A 24,674-nucleotide genomic window follows, 5' to 3' on the forward strand; every position below is an offset into this window, starting at 1 on the left:
GTGGAGTAATTTTTTTGGATGCAGAAGAAAGTATAAAGTGCAGAGATGCAAAGCAATGTGAGTAGTGAAGGATCAGGTAATTTAATGCCCACTGTTCCTCGGAAAAACATGTTTAAGGTCTATTATCAAACCTGTTGAAAATTTGTTTGTTTCGGGTAAGTTTTCTTTTATGATAAGATGTCTATACAATAGGAGTTAAAAATTTATTAAATTCTTCGGCCTTTTTAACTTTATTGTTCTTTCAACGATATTTCTTACTTTTAGTAAAAGATGACCATCTATTATAGTTCGACTGAAAATTTATGATGATTTGATGTATAGGAGAAAGAATTGTGTGTTGATAGACCATACTTTAATTCACAAGGTATTCAGACTTCAAAAGTTATTATGCATACATGTTTGTTGCCACATGACCTACATATAACATTGGCTAGACTAGCTTTGAAGAACGAAGATGTTATAATTTCTGAAATATACTCATTTGCAAAGGGAACAACATGTTCTGTTACACCACCTTCTCTTAGCATATGTTGAGCAGGTTAGTAAAAGTTGGCTTCCATATATTCGATAATACTCTATTATCATGTAGTTTGGTAACTTAAGGCTTTAAAAGAAACCAAGGAGCTAAAGAATTAATGTGTTACTGATAACATAAAATTGTTGTCGATGACCATGAAATAGAGCCTTATACATTTTTATTTCTTTCTCTTGGAAAGGTGAGATGTTTTCTCAGAAGTTTCCTAATTATTTTTAATGCACTACGTTTGATTTAGTTAGGATTGAGGCGTTGTTGTTACTTGGCCAATAAAAAGCCGACTTTCGGGAATGTTGACTAATAGTGAATTGCAAATTCAGTTAAATATAACTGAATTCAATTTAGAAAGGATGAAAGAGAAAGAATTAAAAAAAATAGAACATATGTGAATATGTTTCTTTCTATCTTGCTAAAAAAAATTGTTGAATCCGTTGAGACCTTAAAAATAATCACTTTCATAAAGAGAGCTTCCAACTATCTTACATAAGGGAACTGCATGTTGAAAAATAATAATATAATTTCCTGCATATAATTCTCTACCACCTCTGCTAGGCCAAAGTAATAGTAAAAATTCCTTTTAGAAAATTATTCATTGCATTGCAAATTTCATGTTTTCTCGCATATACCTTTTTTTTCTCTCTCCAGGTCTTTGTTACTTTCAAGGATTTGAACTGATGTGAAGAATATGAATTCCTAAAGATAAAGGGAATGGATACATGGTGCCTTTCGAGTTTGAAAATTTCGCTGAAAGATCAGAACTTCTTAGATTAAAAAAAAATTACGGTGTACCAGTCCTTGACTCTTTTTAATAGACAGAGCTAACTTACATATGCAATAACAAAATGATACGTTATCCCAGTTGCGCTGCTAAACTCTTCTCTATGGAGTTGCTACCTAAGTGCTAATTCATGTGTTCAAGGCACGGGCTGCTCTAATGCTATTAATGATAAGACTTGTGCCTTAGGATCTCAAATTTAAGGGGCCCCATTTTAAAAAAATATTGAGTTTATAAGTATTTTAAAAAAATAATACTTTTAATATAAAAGTAAAGCTTTTCAGATACAAGGAAAGAAATTTTTTTAGTATAAATAAAGTAATAATTTGACTTACTTAAAAATGGGTAAATGAATATTTTTCTTAACGTTTCAATTTGAGTTGATTTGACAATGCCACTTTTTACTCCTTCATTAGATAATGTGTAGAAATTTTACTTTCCCTTCCTTAATTTTACATATTTCTCCAAGATTTCGTTAGTTCAAGTTTTCAACAGTACTTTGAAGCTTCCATTAGTTTTGTGCTTTTATTGCTCTATAAAGTCTAACCTAAGATAAATAATGTCCCAAGAAGAAAAAATGAGTTGACTATATTATCAATTGAAAACGAATTATCAGAGGAAATCGATTATAAATTTTTTTATTACTAATTGTTTTTGCATCTCAAAAAACGAGAAGAATAAACTTCAAATAAATATATAAATATATATATATATATATATATATATATATATATATATATATATATATATATATAAATTTCTTTTAAAATTTAGGCCTCATATTAAACTTTGGCTTTAGGCCCCCTATATACTTGAGTTGCCCTGGTTCAAGGGAAAAGAAGGATATGCAAGATAGCTTTCAAGCTCTTAACTTCATGTTCATCTAGAAATTAAATGTTTGAGAGTTTAAGAAATCACTGTTAAAAGCTTTTACAGATTTTGTTTCATCTTTTTAGTTAGTTAGAAGCAAATATAAGCTAAACAACAAGGTAAATTTATATTTCAAGCTGACTTTCTCATGAGATGACTCTTCTCGGAGAGTTATATATGATATTAGTTGAGTATTTCAAATAAATGTCCTCAACAAAAAAAAGATAATTTAAAAATTAAAACATTAATTTTGATGTGATATTATAAATAAGAGATAAATATCAATATACTACAATTAGTTCCTTTTTAATATTGACCGCGCATCACGTGGGTACTAATACTAGTAGTAGATAATATTAAGATCACTGCCATTGTTGCCACTCAGTGCCTCCTTAGCCAGCATGTGTGCCGGCTTGTTGGCCTCCCTAAAGGTGTGATGTATTCCCTGAACCTTCACCTGCCTCATTAACAACCTGCACTCATGAATAATGTCATTTAGTATTACCATTCCATTATCCAAACAAGTAATAACATCAGTTGAGTTTGTTTCCACTTCTAATTTTATGAACCGTTGTCGTCTTTTGGCAATCTGGAGACCAGTTTTCAAGGCCATTAATTCTGCTTGAAGAGGTGTTGTTCCTGGAAGGTTCCCATGGAAGCCAAATATCCATTGGCCTTTGTTATCTCTGAAGACTCCGCCAAATCCACAAAGAGATAGGGCTTCTTTGAAGGAACCATCAATATTGAGCTTAATATGGCCGCTAGGAGGTTTACTCCACTTAATGCTTATTGGAATTTATACCTTTATAACATTTTCCTTTTACGTTAGAAGCATATATTCTACTGTTAGATTAATAGCACTTTTGAGGCTAGCCATGTGTGTATAGTTGTTGTATAAATTGTTATTCATGTTAATCCAAATCGTCCACATAACAAAGGGAAATAAATCTTGCCAAGTGATAGTGCCATTTTTAAAAGTAGTGTTATGGTCACGTATATGTGTCAACCAACTATTGACACCATTCCAACTGTTAACATCGATTCCTAGGAGGGACCACAACTGTTTTACTGCCATGCATTCTAAAAAGACATGCCTAATAGTTTCCATATGAGTTTTGCAATAGGAACAGATTGGATCAATGTTTATGCCAATATGGTGTAAAAAGCTTCTTGTCGGAAGTCTATCATGATAGCATTTCCATAATAAAAATTTTAACTTGTTAGGGCAGTTCACCTCCCAAATCCACGTAAAATCCTTGTAATACTCAGTTTGATTGCCTAAGAGGGAGTAGCATGATTTGCTAGTGAAGAGACCCTTAGTGTTTAATAACCAAACAGGTGTATCATAGGTTTTAGTAGTAGGATTTATAGCCTTTATTTTATTAATAAGGCCAGGTTCGAGCACCATTGAAAGCTTTGATAACTTCCAATTGTTATTCTTCCAGATATCCTTTATGGTTACGATGTCATCCTTTAGGGTAAGAGGACCATGAATACAATGACGAAGTGGAGAAGTTTGAGAGATCCAACGACTGTTCCACACGCTCAAGTTTGAAGACTTGTGAGGCAACCATTTAATCCCTTTCATATATCTGACAGAAGAGGTTCAAATGTTGCAGGTACACAACAACTGTATAGCAAGTCTATTTTCTAGCTTAGTAACTAATATCTACTAACACTGTTGTAACAAAATTTTACACATTAATTAAAATATGCTATAGGAAGTTATTGAGGAGGAACCTTGGCGTAACTGGTAAAGTTGCTGCCATGTGATCAGGAGTTAACATGTTCGAGCCGTGGAAATAGCCTCTTGCATAAATGCATGTGACTGCGTACAATAATAGACTCATGTGGTTCGACCCTTCCTCGAATCCCGGGCATAGCGAAAGCTTAGTGCACTGGGCTACCCCTATAGAAAGTTATTAATTGCCTTATTTTTCATATTACTAGTTCCACCTATAATGAATAGTTATTTAACATTATCGATTTTAATTAGGCAATATTGATGTATTGGGCAAGGAAATATTTTTAGTTTTTGGATTTTGCTCGTTTACTTATTTATTGAATGTTATGGTTATGTTTCTATATATAGGAGATGCTATACAAGTGAATCAAAGAAGGGTCCTCCTCAAGTGCAACTACAACATCACATGACTGCTCAGGTTTTCTTCTCTCTCTCTTTCACAAACCTCCAAGGGAACAAATTAACAGACACACATCTCAAAAGATTCTTATTTTTTGCTTAGTAATTAAGTGATATTATAGAAATGAACAAAATCAGTTTAGTTTACGTGCGTCCCAACCTAAGATAATACTAGATGTCAGCTTTTCTGTAAGAGTTTAAGTTTTGTGCACTGATAATGTGCCACTTCTAACAATATCAGCTTAAGTTAATTACTTTGAAAACCTGAAAGATAGAGTAAATAACATGTTATAACATATGTTAAACTACACTGATTTGATGTAAAAAAAATTAAGTTACCAATATAATAACTAATGATATACTCCTATAATTGTATCCCTTCTTTATCAGTTTCCTTTTAATATACTGAATTTATGATAGGTGGATGGATCAAAGGAGTTTCGTGATGCTGAAAATGAAGTAGCAAGACTTATGAGCAAAGACTACAGCGGAAGAAGTGGGCCTCGCCGAAAGCCGCCGATTAATAATCACAAGCCTACAGGCTAATTAAATTAAAACATCAGTAAAATTTCATACTGACAGTGACAATATACTGTTTGACATACTAGTTAATTGGGAGAAATTCAAAAGTAGCCAGATTTACTGGTCGTTCAAAATAGCCCAGTTTCAAAAGTAATCGAAATTTAGCCACTTTTCATGTAAAGATAAATCTGAGTGAAAACATTGTTCAAAACCCGGAAAATACGCCAGTATATTATACTGGAGTTCCAGCATAAGTATGCTTGAGCTCCAACATATTATACTGGAGTTCCAGGATAAGTATGTTGGAACTCCAGTATAATATACTGGAGTTTGGAGCACTGGTGCTCCAGTCTCTAGTATATTATACTGGAGTCAACAAAGTATACCGGTCCAGCATAATATGCTGGAGTTCATACACAGGTGCACTGAACTCCAGTATATTATGCTGGATCGGTCTCTGTTGCAGCAAAATAGTGGCTATTTTTCATTGACTTTGTAAACGCTGACTATTTTTGAATAACCAATCCGAAAACTGACTATACCGTGCTATTTTTATCAGTTAATTAGTAGCCGTATTCACATTTGGGCCTCACAATTTTGAACCATACAAGTGAAGGCCCAAATACTATACATAAAGAATAGATGATCGATAAGTAGTGTGTCTAGTAGAATCATGTTTGTTATTGTACATAGTTCTTTATGTATTGTCAATGTAAGTGTGATCAATATACAAACACGCGCAGTATTCGGTGCGATGAAAGTCATTTTTGAAAACGTTATTTTAGAAATAGTTCATTTTCTAGTGGCTACTAGAAATTTTTTTCTATCAACTACACGTGGAAAATGACTTCCCTAACTTATGGGTGGAAGTCATTTTTTATACAAATATATCTTAACTTTTAATTTCATGCATGTATTTGCTCCGCCTAACATTTAGATATTGTTATTAATCTTTATTATTCAAAATTTATCATGATAAGACCCTTCAATTAGCTACTATTATCACTAATCTATAATATTTTTTTCGGAGAATATCTTCTACGTACTCAACAACCAAACATTAAAAAATATTTTCCATGACAAATGATGACGTCCGTCTTACCAAATACTACATATTTTGGATTTATGATTAGCTAGCTACTGCGTACCATAAGTAGGACTGGAGATGGCATCATAGCCAAGCTAATGAACCTGGCCAAGAATATAAATGTAGAGCCTCAGAGTGACTTTGAGATTTTTTAGCATGTTCCTTAATTAGCTGGTTGTTGAACATTATTGCGGGGCGCGGGCAAGCTCGTTATAATCTTCAATATGTTGGGGTCCAACCTTAGCCTGTGACTGATGGAATAGGACCAATGGGTCCTAACTCGAATATTACTACATTTCTAGTTCCTAATTGTGTGTCAACCAATTCTCAAAATTAACACAACGGAGTTCTTTTGAATTTATTTTTTATTTTAACAGGTGGATAAATTATTTCTTTCTCAAATAGACACAAGCAACAGCTAATTTATTAATTCCCTCACCTTGTTGTAGGAGTATTAATGTAATATTGGATGACCAGTTCAGAGCGTAAGCCAATACGCATGTGATCGCTAGCTATCACTAGCAGTATTTATAGAATTTAATTTTAGAGACCAGTTCATGGCACACAAAAGCATCTGACCAAACCAACCAAAGGAATATTTGAATATTTTACTTCAGTTTGCAACCTGGCCAGGACCCTTTCTAGGTCACTTCAGACCTAACCAACATTCATCTGCTTTGAGAAGTGGTCTTTATGGACCCACATTGCCCCCAACTGAAGTAAAACAATTAAAAAATATGACGCTAAGTAATAATCAGGTTGATAAAAAAAAATGGATTCTGAAAAATTAACAGCTTTATGAAATTCAAACCAAATATGTTGTAGTAGTACTTAGGTATTAACCATATAGGTTTGACAAACTTTCTTGTTTTAAGAAAATTATTTTGGCCAAAACTTTATACTAGTTTATAGGAGGAGATGTTTTTTTTATTGACCAAAATATATGAGCTACCAATTTATTAAACTACTTTAATTTTGAGTAAAATCCATTCATAACTTTGAAGGATAAACTTTTATGTCATACTCTCCTAAATTTTATATTGTAATATTTTTTTTCATGTGACTTTATTTTCAATAATAAAACTACAAACTCAATGGGATCCCACAAGTGGGATTTAGGGAAGGTAATGTGTACGAGACCTTACCCCTACCCTTGGGAGATAGGGAGACCGTTTTCGAAAGACCGTCGGCTCGAGCAGGGGTGGAGGCAGAGTGGAGGATACGGGTTAGGCTGAACCCAGTAGCTTTTGTTCAAATCATGTATTTGTCTTAAGAAATCCATTGAATATGGATAAATTATTAATTTAGAACACAGTAACTTAAAAGGATTACAATCCCGAACTCATAAGGTTCAAATCTTGGCTCTGCTTCTGGGCCCGAGAGTAAGAATGGGAATAAGCAAATATCAACAATAAGGCAAGGAAAATGATTTTTTTTTATACATATGAGAAGATGATCTCTTGAAACGTTTCATTTTTATATCTTTTACTCTATAACACTTAACTCATTTTTATGTTTTACTCAATTCCATCAAGTTAATGACATTTTTCAAAATGAATCTATATTTAAACTTTAATATGATGCCGTGCATGACGAGGTTAGCTCACACGTTACATTTATAAAAAATTTTAAAAAAAAAAAGAAAGGAAAAAAAGGAGGGGACCAAAATGGCTTCCGGAGATAGGAAGAGAGAATTGAAAAATCAACCAAAGACAAACAAGGAAAACTGCGCAAATCCAAAGGCGGACTCGTCCAAGTTTTGTCAAACCCCTGATACACGCCCTTTAATGTGTCCTTAGCCACCCAAATCTAGTAGGATTATATGTTTTTGTACTACTACTAAACCCATTACTAACGTCTGTTCCTTTTTAAAGTAAACCGCGTGCATTTGCTTTGGTCTATTATTCTCTGCACCAAAAGCATCCAATCCAAATTGACACCCACCCTTTACAGTTTCTATGTCATAATTCAGTATTTCCTCATGTCCCGTCTCCAACAACCATCAGACTTATTGGTTTTATTGGAATCCCAGTTTCCTCCTTTGGCACCTGCTATGTCAGCTCATTAGGTACGCTTTTCTTGATCTTCATTTTATTTGCTTATTCAGTTACTGCATGTATTCTGTTCTTGTGAATTGATGGGGTTTAGGGGAAAAAGATCCTTACTTTTTATGTTTGCTAGATGTGCGAACTGAGGTTTTAATGTACTTTGATTTTGTTATAGCAACCAGTAGAGGGAGTAGAATGAAAAGAATCGTGTGATCTAGTCTTTTACAGACGCTCTCTTGAAAACGGAATTTATTGGTTTCTGTCTCATAAAAAGAAAGCAAAGAAGACAGTACTGAAATTGTCTCCTATCGAGATAAGAATGAAGGATTATTGTAATTTGTTAGGCTAAGTAGCAGTTCTGAGTCTTTGTCAGCACATTGTCTACATGGAAAATTGATGGTGCATTTTGGCCCGTGTTGGAGCTACAATGTTTTGTTATATACGCTAATATGATTTTCTGTAGCCAAACTAGGGGTCTCATTGTGGTCTTACACTGTTAGATGCCATCAAATAAGTTAGAATTTGACCACCGAGCGAAGCCAAATGGGAAAAGGAGGCGGATAATTCTTCAAGGGCTATGATTTATCTTACCTGATTCTTTTTGTCCTTATTTATTTTCATAGATATCCGTTTTATTTCAATTTACTTCATAATCCTAAGTGAATGGATTTGCTGAAATTTCCATCCTTCGAGGGGTTTTCCCCAAAGCAAAGAGTAGGAAATAGAAGCAATCACAATTCTTGGATCACAGCTAAAAGGGATAGGTGTGTGGAGCAATTTGTCTTCAGCTGATGCTCCCATACACTTACCCAGTTCAATTGACAATGTGTTATTTTCTTCCTACTGTCAATGTGAACAATATAACCCGGGGGGGGTACTCTCCTGCTGATGCTCGGTGCTCTCTACTTACCAAATTTAATTGACAACGTGTAATCTTTCTTCCTTCAGCTAGTATGAATAATATCATATGTTCTGCTAAGTTTAATGTTTTTCTTCCTTATTTCAATACTTAATTTGGAGATTGATTGGAGAAGGTGCATTATTCACATCCATTTGTTATGACAGCTAATCTCCATCCCAGTCTCGCAACATGGTCAAGTTTCTTGCTTTTGGGAAAAGATTGAAGAATGGTTCATAAAGCTGATTTAGTTATTATTGGCATCTGTGTCGGTGTGGCTTTTGGAATTCTCATTGCATCACTTGTGTTTTTTGGAATTCGGTGGTACAAAAGACGTGCTCGTCTTCAGCGCCAAGCAAATGAGAGATGTGTGGCAACTCTTCCAATACGGACAAATGGACTCAATACAAGCGTTGATTTTAGTGCATCTCTGTCAAGTTCTGTTGCTATTAAGACATCAGGATTTCCGGCCACAAATTCACAGCCCAGTTGGTGGAGTCACCCTAGTAAAGATCACTTTGCTTCAGCATCTGGAATACCAAGATACTCTTACAAGTATGTATAAAGTTTAACATCTTTACTGGGGAGACTTTTACCTTGTACGTTCAACAGCTTTTCATGTTATTGTATTCTAAATAGTAACTAATGGAAACTCATCAATCATGGTTCCTCTTCTCAATGTCTATTGATTAGCTACTTGCCTCTTTTTTTTCACCTAATGAACCTATTGGTTTTCAAACATGATATTAATGTGTTAGGAAATCAGGATGTTGAAGAATGTCTTGAATCTGTAATTGGAATTTTTTTTACTTCGCACTGTGAAAATAAGCTTTTTACTGGTTACATTTGTCTCTATGAATTGCCCATTAAATTCTTAACAACTGCCAACTGCTTGAACTGATCTTTTGTGGGACTCCAGGGACATTCAGAAAGCTACCCAAAACTTTACAACCATACTGGGTCAGGGGTCTTTCGGCCCAGTATACAAAGCTACAATGCCTGTTGGTGGAGTGGTTGCTGTGAAAGTTCTTGCTACGGACTCAAAACAAGGAGAAAAGGAGTTCTTTACAGAGGTGTGGATTGCTTGTTAACTTTTTCCCCCGAATATAACACAACTGTGGCTTCCATGTTAAAAGTTCCCTTTTATTTTTGAATTTTATTTCCTGCCTTTAACATACAAATGTTGTTTACATAAATCATTAATTTTGTTCGAGGTATACAATATTTCACATTAGATGCATAAGGGTACCGAAAAGTGGTTTATCAAACTCATGGGTTACTCCACTAATTGTCTTAGAACTTTGGGTTGGATACCTAGATTCTCTTACATGTATTGAGCTAGCTAACCTTTGGTAAATCTATTCCTCACGCATGAATTCAATCGTTTAATTCATGTGTAGACCCTTAAATTGGGCTGTATGTACGGGAGGGTATTTTAAAAATGCAATGCCTAAACGTCAGGTGTAGAAGGACATTCAAGACGGTTATAAAGATTCTGGGTTAACCTACTCATTACCTAACCCATTATCTTAAGGTTTTGGATTAGACACTTAATTTAGTGTTGGCAAGTGTTGATGAACTATATCAAATTTGTACATTGATCCTGAAAAATAGGTTTATCTATCTTATTCTATTATCTTGGCCCCTCTAAGAATTTAGTTCTGCATCTTCCACCTTATTGGGATGGTGGTATCTTAAATGGACCTTTTATCTCGTAGGGCAAAGATGATGTGACCTCACTTTAATGTACTGGATTTACTTGGGACATCTTTAGAGAAAGTTCCTATTTACATAAGATAAGAAAAAGGCCAAATAAATAAATAAATACCATATAGGTTCTGAAAGTCTTTTAGAGGTTCTTCTAAGCATATTGATTTCCAACTCTCAGATAGTACAATAATGCATCTTTACACTCCTCTATTTGTATTTTTCATGAATGTGATTGTTCTGGATCAAGTTTTGATTTAGATTGGTGTTTGTGCAGGTAACACTTCTAGGTAGGCTTCATCATCGGAATTTGGTAAATTTGGTTGGCTATTGTGTGGATAAAGGACATCGCATATTAATCTATGAATTCATGAGTAATGGAAGTTTGGCAAACCTTTTATACAGTAAGTGTATTACTCCCTTTTGTTGATAATATTACTTTTAATGGAGATAACTAGTGATCAGAAACTTCTAGATGTTTTACTCTTCCTAGTTTCCCGCAGGCGTTTATTGTCATACAAGATTGTTTTCCAGGCAGCTAAATTTAGAGGTGTAATTATCATTTGCTGAATAAGAGATATTTTTATTACTGGATAATTCTAAAGGATTCACTTATACTGAACCAAGAAGGTGTTTGCAAAGGTGTGATTTTGATAGATAAATCAAGTAAGCAAAAGAAATAAAAGAGAACTTTGAACCTCGTCAACGAATTCTCATTGCCTTAAAAAATATCCTATTTCTTTCTCTCCCTTCATATTAACCATAATAAGAAGGGGCAGGCTTTAGAGCATTTTTTTTTTAGCTATCATATGACTTAACCTCCAACTTGCCATCATTTCTGCCGCCACTATCAAGAGTTATATCCATCCATGTATATGTTATAAAAACTCAAACTTTTTGCAACTGAACTGCCAATTCCCATTGGATCATCACTTAAAAGGAATCTGGAGTGGATGGTCAGTAAACAGAAAAGAATCTGAATGTTAATTGTCTCTATGGTTATACGTTCAATGGAGCTTCTTGTTGCCCTTCTGTGTGGTTTCTCCATTTTTAACCTTTTGTCGACTAAGAAGAGGTGATGAAATTTCTTCATTCTGCACATGTTCAGGTGAGGAACACACCTTGAGTTGGGAAGATCGGTTGCAAATAGCCCTTGATGTTTCACATGGCGTTGAGTATCTTCATGACGGGGTAGACTTGCTAACCACTTTGCTTGTATTTTCCATGGTTACAAAACTAGTTACTTATTCTTTGTTCACATTTCTTCCAACAGGCGGTTCCCCCAGTGATACATCGTGATTTGAAGTCTGCCAATATATTGCTAGATCATTCTATGAGAGCTAAGGTCAGTGGATCACGTGTTTATATCATGCTAATAGCGAATTAGTTGACAAGTGCAGACATAATTTTGCTGCTATTGATGTCACTAATAAGTTACTTCCTCTGCATATAGGCTGATGTCATTGTCTTTTCGAATATTTACCTCTCCCTTTATAACTAGGTTGCTGATTTTGGGCTGTCAAAAGAAGAGGTATATGATGGCCGCAACTCAGGCCTTAAAGGTACATATGGCTACATCGATCCGGTGTATATATCCACAAGCAAGTTTACGACAAGGAGTGACATATATAGCTTTGGCATTATCCTTTTTGAACTGATCACTGCTATTCATCCACATCAGAACTTAATGGAATACGTAAATCTTGTAAGTTTCAGTCATCCAACACCGATACTTCTCTTTTATGTTTTCGGGTGCAAATTTTACGTTCTCTTATTTGTTCTTGGCTTCTCATCTACAAAGGCAGCTATGAGCTCAGATGGAGTAGACGAGATCCTTGACAAGAAGCTTGTTGGGACATGCAGTCTAGAGCAAGTGAGGAGTCTTGCTGCAATTGCTCATAAATGCATACACAGGACTCCTAGAAAGCGTCCTTCCATGGGTGAAATTTCGCATGCAATACTGAGAATAAGACAGAGGCGCCTTGTCGAAGAAGATACCATGTCCTTTACAGGATACGACAGTTCAAGAATGGCAAGTAGGATAGAAAATCAGCAGGTTGAATTAAGAAACATGGTCAGCATAAATGAGAGAAGCTGAATGACCGTTTATTCACAACGATGAGCACTTTGTCTTTCGTTCCTTGTTTCAACGCTTGAGCTTATTTTTGCAGCATAAAAGATATAGGAAAGTCATCAAAGCATCATGCAGAGTATTGAATCAACAAATTGGCATGGAATTGTGATTTTGGATATGATTTAAGTTATATACCAAACAATGTAAAACTTTTTTATACCATTAACTTAATTTAACGAATCGTAACATGTTTCTTTCTTTCAACATCATTAGTTCATGCTTATTATGATATCGTAAGCTTCATTAGTGGCAGCATTTTGCACTTCCACTAGGATGTACATTGTCGCAGACAAGTTAACCATCATCTTCGCTAGGGGAAGAAATCCTCTGTAATCAGAAAATTAGTTCAGTTTCCTGTTTTTGAATAAGGAGTATGTTACTTCAGCATTTGCAAATAATGGTTTGGTCATCATTATTTGCTAATATTGAACTTCAGTATTTTGAAATAAATAGTGATTAAAAACTTGAAGAGTATTTCAAGTAAGATAATGTTGGAACTTCAGCCTCTTTTTTCAAGTAAAATTTATATTCAAAATCTCAACTTTTAAACATCTTTTTTCAACTTAACTTCAAATACTCTGATGGTAAGCAACCCTCACTTCCAACCAACAGGTTGTGAGTTCGAGTCACCCTAAGAGCAAGGTGGGGAGTTCTTGGTGGGAAGGATGCCGGAGTCTATTTGGAAACAACCTCTCTACCCATAGTAGGGGTAAGGTCTGCGTATACGCTACCCTCCCCAGACCCCACTTGTGAGATTATACTGGGTTGTTGTTGTTGTTATTGTTATTTTCCAAAGGCAGAAAGTCTCGAGTAACCAACGGAAAGTTTAATCTTACCGTTGAAGTTTTGTTACTAGGCTGCCACTCAATTATCAATTTCATTAATTTATTTGGCGATTTTTGGCTAGACTCAATATTTTTAAAATTCATAGTCTAAAACAAGTCATCAATATTTAAAATGATTAATTTTATTTCAAATTATTTCTAGACAAGTAAGTATAATTTTTTATGTCACATAAATGTGGACGGAGAGCATAGTTATTTTACCTTGCACACCGTAATTACATCATTACCAAAATAATATTCAAAAAGGAAAAAGAAAATTTGGCGCAATTTATGGAGTGTCGGTATAGGCACAAATAAGCAACAACTGAAATCTAAAGCAGCCACTTAATTGCAGTAGTTTCAGTCTTTTGCCCAGGGCATCAACTAAGAGATTGTGTTGGGTTAGCTTTGTCTATACATACAAATACATATACGGATCGCCGTCCATCTCTGTGTATTTGTTCCTTCTCGTCGTTCCGGTATGTAGCTGTTATTTTCCAGAACGAAAATAGTACTATTAGTATAAAATTATAGTTGTTTGGACTGAATTTTGTTGTGTGGTTTTAGTAACAGGGAGCTGACACGGTGGAAAATGGTTAGGACTGTGAATAGTCACGATGAAGCACGATTGTGAGTCTTTTCCCCAAGACGGTATGTGTATACGTATACGATACATATGCACATGTATGCATTTGCTCTTGTAATACTGTGCTATTTAGATTTTTTGTATATTTGAGGGTTGCAGCGAAAGTAGAAGGGAAGAAGGCAAATGCTGTTCGTTCCAAGCACTCTGAGGCTGAGCAACGACGAAGGATCAAGATTAACGAGAGGCAAGTTTTCTTTTTTCCTTTTTTGCTTATCAATAAATAAAATTTATTTTTAGTTTTCTATAAAGGATGTCCTTTTAGCTACTTGTATAATAGTAATGTTGTGAGCTATGCTCCCCCTTCCCCGAATACAGTCGAGTAAATTGCTTTGTTGAAGTCACTGAAGTATTGTAGGAGGGGAAGTATTTTCATTTTTGCATATGGTAGGGTGGTGGTTAGCTATTTGTTTCTCAGGCAACTGTTAATTTTATATCTGCGAGCATTGAGTTATCCTGTTATACCTGAGAAGAACATTTGTCAGGGACTTATGCATTAGTTCTCTGTATGTCATCGAGGACTATATAGAAAGTTTGCAGCCATGGTACTTGTAAATAAAATAACAGGGTAGCCGTATATATCTCTGCCCAAACGAATTAATTTGAAGATTTAAGCCATTTGTTGGTTGGCTTCCAATCCAGTAAATATGAGAATTAGCCGCGCTTCAATAAACTTTTAAGCTTCTTTAGACAGCCGTCAATGATTACTGCATGGTAGTATGAGTGAAGATATGATCCTTGGGCCTAACTTAACCTCAAAAGCTAGCGAAACCAATTTGTGTTAATTCGGTTGTTCAAAATGTCAACTCATGGGTGAGTTGTTTGTCTTATTCTAATAAGTCCTAACGAAGAGTTATGTTACCATTTTGGTGTCATAATCTAATGATACTGCTTTACATCTAAAATTTAGATGATAGACCTCAATTCTCTCCAAGAGTCTCCTCAAAGTCGATGATTGACTTAACATCAGTTTCACCATTTGAATTGTGTAGATATCCTTGAGTGACTTTACTAGACTTCCAGATCAGTTTTGCTAATAAATGCCTGTAAGCTAAGAAGTGGCTAAAGGATTGCATACAGGCGTACACGCAGCGGAAGATAATAATAATCCTAGACAGATCTTTTCGTGTTTAAAATTTATTTACATATTAAAGATCAAATTTGAGACGTACCTGGTGAAGAGAGTCCCGTTTCAAAAATTATTCGATAGTGCGAAGACTCTATGCGTATCAACACCGAGACCGATCCTTGCTATCAACTCTTTGATCAACGAAACCCGCAAACAAATTGAATAAACTATTGTGCTAAAGTTCTTCTCAAAAACCGTAGCCAACGTGAAAGACCAAGAAACTAAATTTTCTTGTCAAGACTTGACTCTTTCGATATCTCTGTTGGTTTTTCGGCTTCTCCAAGAAGTTGTGTTGGTCACGTTGCTTTAGCTATGTATATATATACGTAAACCCCAACTGTTTTTCCTTAGGTTAAAGAAAAGGAACCGGAAAAAAAAACCAAGTTCTAAATTGGACGTTTACATTATATAGGAAAATACTAATCCCATTACTCATGGGATTCTGATAGCCTACACGTCCTTTATGGACTTTGACGTGAAGATGTTGTCCAATTCTAAATTGGACTTCAAGTAATAATTTATATTAAAATTATCAATCCCATTCTTATGGGGGTGAAATAACCGACGTTGACTTTCACGTCAATCCAATTCTTAATTGTATATCATATATATATATTTAAACCTAGACATATAATTTAATTTTCTATTTCAAAAATAGAAAACTTCAATCTGTTCACAATATTAATTATATCCTCTGTGCTAGCAAAGAATATTATAATATTTCATTTGGACTAACTAACTAAATTTATTTAACTAATTAAATTCTTTAATTTAATTAATAAATAATAAAGTAATTAATCCTTTAGCAAAGATTAGAACACTCGTTAGTGTGCGGCCCCATAAATTCAATACTAAGCCGGTATTAAATTAATTACATTAATAAACTAATCAAGGGTGGCGTCTAGCAACACTCCTTAACGACCGGATAGCTTGAAGTATACAATTTACTCTCAAGAACCAGTAGGAGAATAATGTAGTAATTCCTTCTATCCTTATAGCTCTGGGTCACCCTAGGATATGGTTTAAATGTCAAATCCTAATAGGCGACCAACTATGTGTTCATGTCAAATATATTCGTCCATTGAATGACCTAAGAAACTCTTTTCTTCTTTCATTCAATTGCCCTGGCCATGGTTTTAATTTGGTCGTTTATAATTCATGACAACATGGAGCTTAAATTCATTACCAAGAGTTGACAGTTTCCATCTTGATCAATCACTAATTCTACAAGTATTTAATCGTACCCAATATCCTTTCAATTATCGTCCTAGGGCCATAGGTATCTGTTATTAAAGCACAACAAATAACTTGGCAATTACTATGACGATCTCAGGTCAAAGGAAACTCTTACATCACATTCTTCAAGAGAATATCCTATTGACAGTTTATGGTAATTCTAATTATTAGGAATTATCCAATGAGTCGGTTCAATAATCATATCTCTATATGCATCATCTATCTATGTGATTTAGTTAATGAGATCAACTAATCTTTATCCCATAAAGACAATCACATAAATATTGATCTAACCAGATACTAATGTCCAAATTAATAATCCTACGATCAAGAACGAATTTAGATTAAATTATAAGAGACTTTGCTCTCATTATCATGTTCTCTATCATGGTGACAAATCAAAAATTTAATCAAGGACCTTATCAAATTAATCAAACAATTAATAATAACTATGATAAAAGAATGCCATGTATTTTTATATCAAATAACGTTCACAAAAATATGTTCAAATCATCAAATATGAGATTGGATCAAGGGCATATCTACTATATCCCTAACAATCTCTCACTTGCACTAGAGCCAATCGCTCTTGTACTTCATTCCCAATTTTCACTTTTGCTTGTCAAACTCCTTTGTACCAAGAGCTTTAGTGAATGGGTATGGAGCATTTTCCTTTCCATCAACCTTTTGAGTCTAGACGTCTCCACGTTCAATGATCTCTCTTATCAAGTGATACATTCGCAGAACGTGCTTGGATTTTTGGTGTGATCTTGGTTCTTTTGCTTGAGCAATGGCTCTAGTATTGTCACACAACAGTGGAACCGCACCTTCTATTGAAGGAACCACACCAAGTTCAGTTAAGAACTTTTTCATCCATACAGCTTCCTTAGCAGCTTCACTAGCTGCTATATATTCTGCTTCAGTCACTGAATCAGCTACTGTAGCTTGTTTGGAACTTTTCCAACTCACTGCACCACCATTTAAGGTGAATACATAACCAGAAATAGATTTGCTATCATCTCTATCTGAAGAGAAACTTGCATCAGTATAACCTTCAAGTTTCAACTCAGAATCTCCATAGATGAGGAATTGGTCTTTAGTCCTTCTTAAGTACTTAAGAATGGTCTTCACCACCTTTCAATGTTCCTCACCAGGATTTGCCTGATATCGGCTAGTCACTCCAAGTGCATAAGCTACATCAGGACATGTACATGTCATGGTATACATGATAGCTCCCACTGCACTAGCGTATGGGATCCTACTCATGCGTTCTCTCTCTTCAGGTGTTTTAGGACAATCCTCTCTACTGAAAGTAATTCCAGTGCCTATTGGTAGATAGTCTCTTTTGGAATTATCCATATTATACCTCTTTAAGATGGTATCAATGTACAAAGACTGGGAAAGTTCAAGCAGCTTCCTAGATCTATCTCTATAGATCTTTATTCCTAATATATAAGCTGTTTCTCCCAAGTCTTTCATGGAGAACTGTTCAAATAGCCAAATCTTGATACTTTGCAATGTCGGTATGTTATTCCCTATGAATAATATATCATCAACATACAATACTAAGAATATAATTGTGCTCCCACCAACCTTTTTGTACACACAAGGTTCTTCTTCGCATCTAACAAAATTGAACTTTTCAATTGTCTTGTTAAATCGAATATTATAAATTCAAGAAGCTTGCTTTAGTCCATAAATGAATCTTTGTAGCTTACAAATTTTATAATGATCAGACGAATATGTGAAACCTTCAGGTTGTGTCATGTACACATTCTCTTCTAGCTCACCATTAAGGAAAGTTGTTTTCACATCCATTTGCCATATTTCATAATGATAGTATGCTACTATAGCAAGCAAAATCTGAATTGATTTGAGCATTGCCACGGGAGAGAAAGTCTCATCATAGTCGACTCCTTTTTTCTGACGATATCCCTTGTCAACAAGACGGGCTTTGTAGGTCTCTACCTTTCCGTCTGCTCCAATCTTTTTCTTAAAAACCCATTTACAACCTATAGGTTTTATATCCTTTGTAGGTTCAACTAAAGTCCATACTTTATTTTCCTTCATGGATTCCATTTTGGATTCCATGGCCTTTTGCCACTTCTCATAATCGGAACTTTGTATAGCCTCTTCATAGGTCTTAGGGTCATCATCATTATGATCAACCTCATTTGATACATCATCTTGTACCAATAAATTTAATCTAGTTGGTACATGACGTTCTCGTGTAGACCTTCTAAGAGGTACTTGTACAACCTGTTCACCTTGTGCTGGATTTGGTTGTTATTCAATTTGGGTTAGAACTGGTTCATTAACCTGTTCTTGAACTTCATTTAGTTCTTGATTCAACCATTGAAGATGGCAACTTCCTTGACAACTTCAAAACATCTAATAAATGTTCTTCAATTTATGTCTCATGATCTTTATATTGTGTTGATTCATTAGTTTCTTGAACTTCATCAAGTTCTATTTCTCCACTATAATTTCCTTCCAAAAGAAATTTTCTTTCCAAAAAGGTTGTTCCTCTAGCCACAAAAACACTTTATGGTTAGAAAGGTAATAGAAATACTATCCCATTATTTCTTTGGGATACCCAATGAACCTACACTTATCAGATCTTGAGTCAAGTTTATCAGACTGCAATCTCTTAACATAAGCTGGACAACCCCAAACTTTAATGTGTTTAAAGTTAGGCTTACATCCTTTCCATATTTCATATGGTGTCGTAGAGACTGACTTAGTGGGAACTTTATTAAGTAAGTATGTTGCTGCTTCCAAAGCATATCCCCATAAATTTATTGGAAGATCAGTGAACCCCATCATAGATCTCACCATATCTAATAAGGTTCGATTTCTCCTTTCAGACACACCATTGTGTTGTGGTGTTCCTGGAGGTATCCACTGTGAGAGAATCCCATTCTCTTTGAGATATCCAGTAAAATCTTCACTAAGATATTCTCCACCTCTATCAGACCTTAGTACTTTGATACTTTTACCAGTCTGTTTCTCAACTTTACTACGAAACCTTTTGAACATTTCAAAAGATTCAGATTTGTGTTTCATAAGATACGCAAATCCATATCTTGACATATCATCAGTGAAGGTGATGAAGTAAGAATATCCACCTCTAGCTTGAATTTTCATGGGCCCACAAACATCTGTATGAATTAGTCCCAATAATTCAGAAGCTCTTTCTCCACTTCTAGTAAATGGAGATTTGGTCATTTTCCTTTGAGACAAGATTCACAAGTTGGATATAATTCAAAATCATATTTGTCAAGGTACCCCTCCTTGTACAACTTGTTAATTATTTTCTCTCCAATATGACCAAGCTTACAATGCCAAAGGTATGTATGATTTACTTGATCATCTCTTTTCCTCTTAAGACTTGAAACATGCATAATTGAATTAGCATTCACATTAGGTAAGACATAAACATCATGTTGGAGATAGCCATTCGCATATAAATTATCACTATAATAAATAGAGCAAATACCATTGCCTATATTGATGTGAAAACCACGTTTGTCTAACATTGAAGCTGAAATTATTTTCGAAATAAATTTAGAAACGTAATAACAATCATCCAACATAAGTACTTTGCCCGTAGGCATTATTAAAGAAATTAATCCTACAGCTACGGCCGCAACTTTTGCACCATTTCCAACTTGTAGATTAACTTCTCCTTTCTTTAGTCTCCTACTTATCTTGAACCCTTTCAACATATTGCAGATGTTATAACCACTGCCAGTATCTAATACCCACAGTGAAGAATTAGTAGTAGCTAAAGAAACCTTGAAAACATTTTTCATTAATGTCTCACATTGTTTCTTGTCCTTTAGAGTTGCAAGATACTCCTTGCAGTTTCTCTTCCAATGTCCTTTCTTCTTATAGTGAAAACATTTGGCATCACATACTGACTGCAAGATCAAATCTTCACAAAGCTCTTTACCAAGCTTGTACCCCAACTTCTCATGTTCTTCGGTAAGAACAATCACATGATTGATAAGGGGTCCAACTGGACTGTGTATCAACCATCTTCTTAAGATATTCAATTATTGTAGTTGAATCTATATTCTAATGTTTCCTCTGGAGTTCCGAACTCATAGAAGCGAGAATGTTGTGTTTAATAGCAAGGCATTCTTCCAAGTGTTTCTGATAAACCTTGGTGCCTTGAGCATCATTCTCTGGTGGGATTAGCTTTGCAGGCTTATCGATCACATCATTGAGTTTTTCATGCATGAGAACAATTCTCAAATTTCTATACCAGTCATCAAAGTTTGGTCCTACCAACTTGTTGGTCTCAAGTATTTCACGCAGTGATATAATAGACATATTGAGAAATCTAAAATATAGAAAAGAAAAGGCAATTATATAAGAACATATTTGCATATATCATAAAGGCATGGACTTTTATCTAAATGATATTTCCACTAATTATTTTAAACTATTTACCCTCATTATAGTTTACGAAATCTTTATTTCTGTTAGTGGAGTAAAGGAATCCTTTAACAATATGTATGAGCCCCTTGGAAGTCAAGTAGTTTCTCACATATATTTTAAAGGTAGGTACTCTTACCAATTGTATCCGCATACAATTTCCTTAAATAGCTCTGTGTCAAATAGTCCCCTGGTAGTCAGGTCGATCCTATTGGCATAGTTGAGTTCAACCATCATGATAGCAAAGAACTTATTAAATTTTATACTCCCTCGGGTGGTCCAGGCGTCTAGTGTAAAATTGAATAATTTTTTTAATCCATACATCTAATGCAATAAATAATTTTAACATATTCTCGAACTATAAGTTTCCTGGTAGTCAGGCCGCTCCTTATAAATAAGAAATAAGTAAAATTATTTACCTTGATAGATAGCTCTATAATAAAATATCTTATATTTTATTATTTAAGAACTCAAATTTTAGTAAGAGGGAATTGTTACTAAAACAACTTTTAATAACATGAAGATCAAATCTTTTATAGCATGTGAATTTAGTTCAAATTGTCTACATGCTTAGTCCTAAATTGATTTACATCACATGTAACAAGCATGCATAAAAACGAAATTCAACATCTTCTAACATGATTATCTTATATATCACATAAAAGTAATTCATGCCAGAATATCATTATTAATTAACATCTCATGTACTAATAACAATTAAAAATAATAATAGAATCATGTAACATATTATAGATTCCCGTCGTATCTAATACAAAATTTCAAATTCAAGTCATGAACTATCTCAATAGTTATATGAATACATATTTTATCCATAATAAAATAATATTAGCATTCAAACGATTAGACTATTGCACAAGATACATGTATTATGGTTTGAACACTTCAAATATAATATTAAAATATTTCGTAAATAAATTTTAGACACAATAAACCACGGCTATGATACCACTGAAGGATTGCATATAGGCGTTCGTAACACGCAGTGGAAGACAATAACAATCCTAGACAGATCTTTTCGTGTTTAAAATTTATTTACATGTCAAAGATCAAATTTGAGACGTACGTGGTGAAGAGAGTCCCGTTTCAAAATTCTTCGATAATGCAAAGACTCTATGCGTATCCACACCGAGACCGATCTTTGCTATCAACTCTTTGATCAACGAAATCCGCAAACAAATTGAATGAACTATTGTGCTAAAGTTCTTCTCAAAAACCGTAGCCAACGTGAAAGACCAAGAAACTAAATTTTCTTGTCAAGACTTGACTCTTTCGATATCTCTGTTGGTTTTTCGGCTTCTCCAAGAAGCTGTGTTAGTCACGTTGTTTTAGCTATGTATATATATATATATGTAAACCCCAACTGTTTTTCCTTAGGTTAAAGAAAAGGAACCGAAAAAAAAACCAAGTTCTAAATTGGACGTTTACATTATATAGGAAAATACTAATCTCATTACTCATGGGATTCTGATAGCCTACACGTCCTTTATGGACTTTGACGTGAAGATGCTGTCCAATTCTAAATTGGACTTCAAGTAATAATTTATATTAAAATTATCAATCCCATTCTTATGGGGATGAAATAACCGACGTTGACTTTCATGTCAATCCAATTCTTAATTGGATTGATCAAATATATATATATATATAAACCTAAAGATATAATTTAATTTTCTATTTCAAAAATAGAAAACTTCAATCTGTTCACAATATTAATTATATCCTCTGTGCTAGCAAAGAATATTATAATATTTCATTTGGACTAACTAACTAAATTTATTTAACTAATTAAATTCTTTAATTTAATTAGCAAATAATAAAGTAATTAATCCTTTAGCAAAGATTAGAACACTAGTTAGTGTGCGACTCCATAAATTCAATACTAAGCCGGTATTAAATTAGTTACATTAATATACTAATCAAGGGTGGCGTCTAGCAACACTCCTTAACGACCGGATAGCTTGAAGTATACAATTTACTCTCAAGAACCAGTAGGAGAATAATGTAGTAATTCCTTCTATCCTTATAGCTCTGGGTCACCCTAGGATATGGTTTAAATGTCAAATCCTAATAGGCGACCAACTATGTGTTCATGTCAAATATATTCGACCATTGAATGACCTAAGAAACTCTTTTCTTCTTTTATTCAATTGCCCTGGCCAAGGTCTTAATTTGGTCGTTTATAATTCATGACAACATGGAGCTTAAATTCATTACCAAGAGTTGACAGTTTCCATCTTGATCAATCACTAATTCTACAAGTATTTAATCGTACCCAATATCCTTTCAACTATCGCCCTAGGGCCATAGGTGTTTGGTATTAAAGCACAACAAATAACTTGGCAATTACTATGACGATCTCAGGTCAAAGGAAACTCTTACATCACATTCTTCAAGAGAATATCCTATTGACAGTTTATGGTAATTCTAACCATTAGGAATTATCCAATGAGTCGGTTCAATAATCATATCTCTATATGCATCATCTATCTATGTGATTTAGTTAATGAGATCAACTAATCTTTATCCCATAAAGACAATCACATAAATATTGATCTAACCGGATTACTAATGTCCAAATTAATAATCCTACGATCAAGAACGAATTTAGATTAAATTGTAAGAGACTTTGCTCTTATTATCATGATCTCTATCACGATGACAAATCTCAAAATTTAATCAAGGACTTTATCAAATTAATCAAACAATTAATAATAACTATGATAAAAGAATGCCATATGTTTTTATATCAAATAATGTTCACAAAAATATGTTCAAATCATCAAATATGAGATTGGATCTAGGGCATATCTACTATATCCCTAACAGTGGCTAGGTAAGAAACAAATTCAAAAATAGTCAAGCAAATAAGAAGGTTTTTGCTGCTTTATTATGAAACCTTTTGGTTATTTTTGCTGAAATGAAGTATTTCTTGTCATTTGTTGGGTGAACAATTTAAGCTTTTGCTTCTAGCCGTCAAGGATAAAAGTATTTTTGCATAAGCTCTTTCTGTGGTAAGAGGACTCTAGGTTCTCTTATGGAGATTCTTCAATATTGTCAGTGTCAAGGCTGAGTTATGCCCAATTTTTTTCAGATTTCAGATCTTGAGAGATCTTATACTAGAAAGTGATCAGAAGAGAGACAAAGCTTCATTCTTGTTAGAGGTGTGTGACAATCCACGTGCTTGCCTATACTGCTGTAGTATAGGATTATGCCAGTGTCTAGATGGTTCTGCATAAGTTTTTTAGGTGGGGAGACAGTTGAAGTGGCTGGTGGCTCTGCACGGGATGGTTCATAATCTTCTGAGGCTGCTACTTTTATTTATCACTCCCAAGTATGTCTACATGAGTTGGTCCATAAACAACTTCTGGGTAATTGTACATGCTAATGACTTTTGATCTGCGGAGCTGCCATAATTTTATGAGGCTACTATTTTTATTTATTACTCCCAAATTTCCCTGTTGGACATAGCTTCCATTCGAATATGAGAAGTTGCTTTCATTTTTAAGGCTATTTGATATAGATGTTAAATCTCGGTTAACATTCTTTCTTTATATATTTGAAAATACTGCCAGTAGTAATAGAAAAATTTCCATAGCTCAAAATTGTGTACAATCAAGAAGTTGTGTGGCACAAACGAAGGCAATATGTATCAATTCTTT

General features: G+C 34.3%; 1 protein-coding gene and 1 long non-coding RNA gene across 2 annotated transcripts; both read left to right on the forward strand.

Moving 5' to 3' along the window:
* The first annotated feature begins 7,660 nt into the window (after nt 1-7,660).
* On the forward strand, nt 7,661-12,923 carry LOC107817313 (calcium/calmodulin-regulated receptor-like kinase 2). Its single transcript, XM_016643114.2, has 8 exons — nt 7,661-8,000; nt 9,046-9,433; nt 9,798-9,951; nt 10,863-10,989; nt 11,694-11,776; nt 11,859-11,930; nt 12,087-12,290; nt 12,387-12,923. The coding sequence occupies exons 2-8, from the start codon at nt 9,108-9,110 to the stop codon at nt 12,681-12,683; spliced, it is 1,263 nt and encodes a 420-aa protein (XP_016498600.1). The 5' UTR covers nt 7,661-8,000; nt 9,046-9,107; the 3' UTR covers nt 12,684-12,923.
* An 877-nt stretch (nt 12,924-13,800) lies between these two features.
* Nucleotides 13,801-14,573, forward strand: LOC107817312 (uncharacterized). Its single transcript, XR_001655144.2, has 3 exons — nt 13,801-14,022; nt 14,111-14,194; nt 14,289-14,573. It is a non-coding gene; the product is annotated as an uncharacterized LOC107817312 (long non-coding RNA).
* Nucleotides 14,574-24,674: the final 10,101 nt, after the last annotated feature.

Source organism: Nicotiana tabacum, chromosome 3 (genome assembly GCF_000715075.1).
Source record: "Nicotiana tabacum cultivar K326 chromosome 3, ASM71507v2, whole genome shotgun sequence".
In the NCBI taxonomy this organism is placed as follows: Eukaryota; Viridiplantae; Streptophyta; class Magnoliopsida; order Solanales; family Solanaceae; genus Nicotiana; species Nicotiana tabacum.

Bases quoted from the DNA above. Each gene is read 5' to 3' on its own strand.
- LOC107817313 (XM_016643114.2), top strand. From the start codon at position 9,108: ATGGTTCATAAAGCTGATTTAGTTATTATTGGCATCTGTGTCGGTGTG. The intron at 9,434-9,797 runs GTATGTATAAAG...GTGGGACTCCAG, and splicing joins ATACCAAGATACTCTTACAA to GGACATTCAGAAAGCTACCC. The intron at 11,931-12,086 runs GTCAGTGGATCA...CTTTATAACTAG, and splicing joins ATCATTCTATGAGAGCTAAG to GTTGCTGATTTTGGGCTGTC.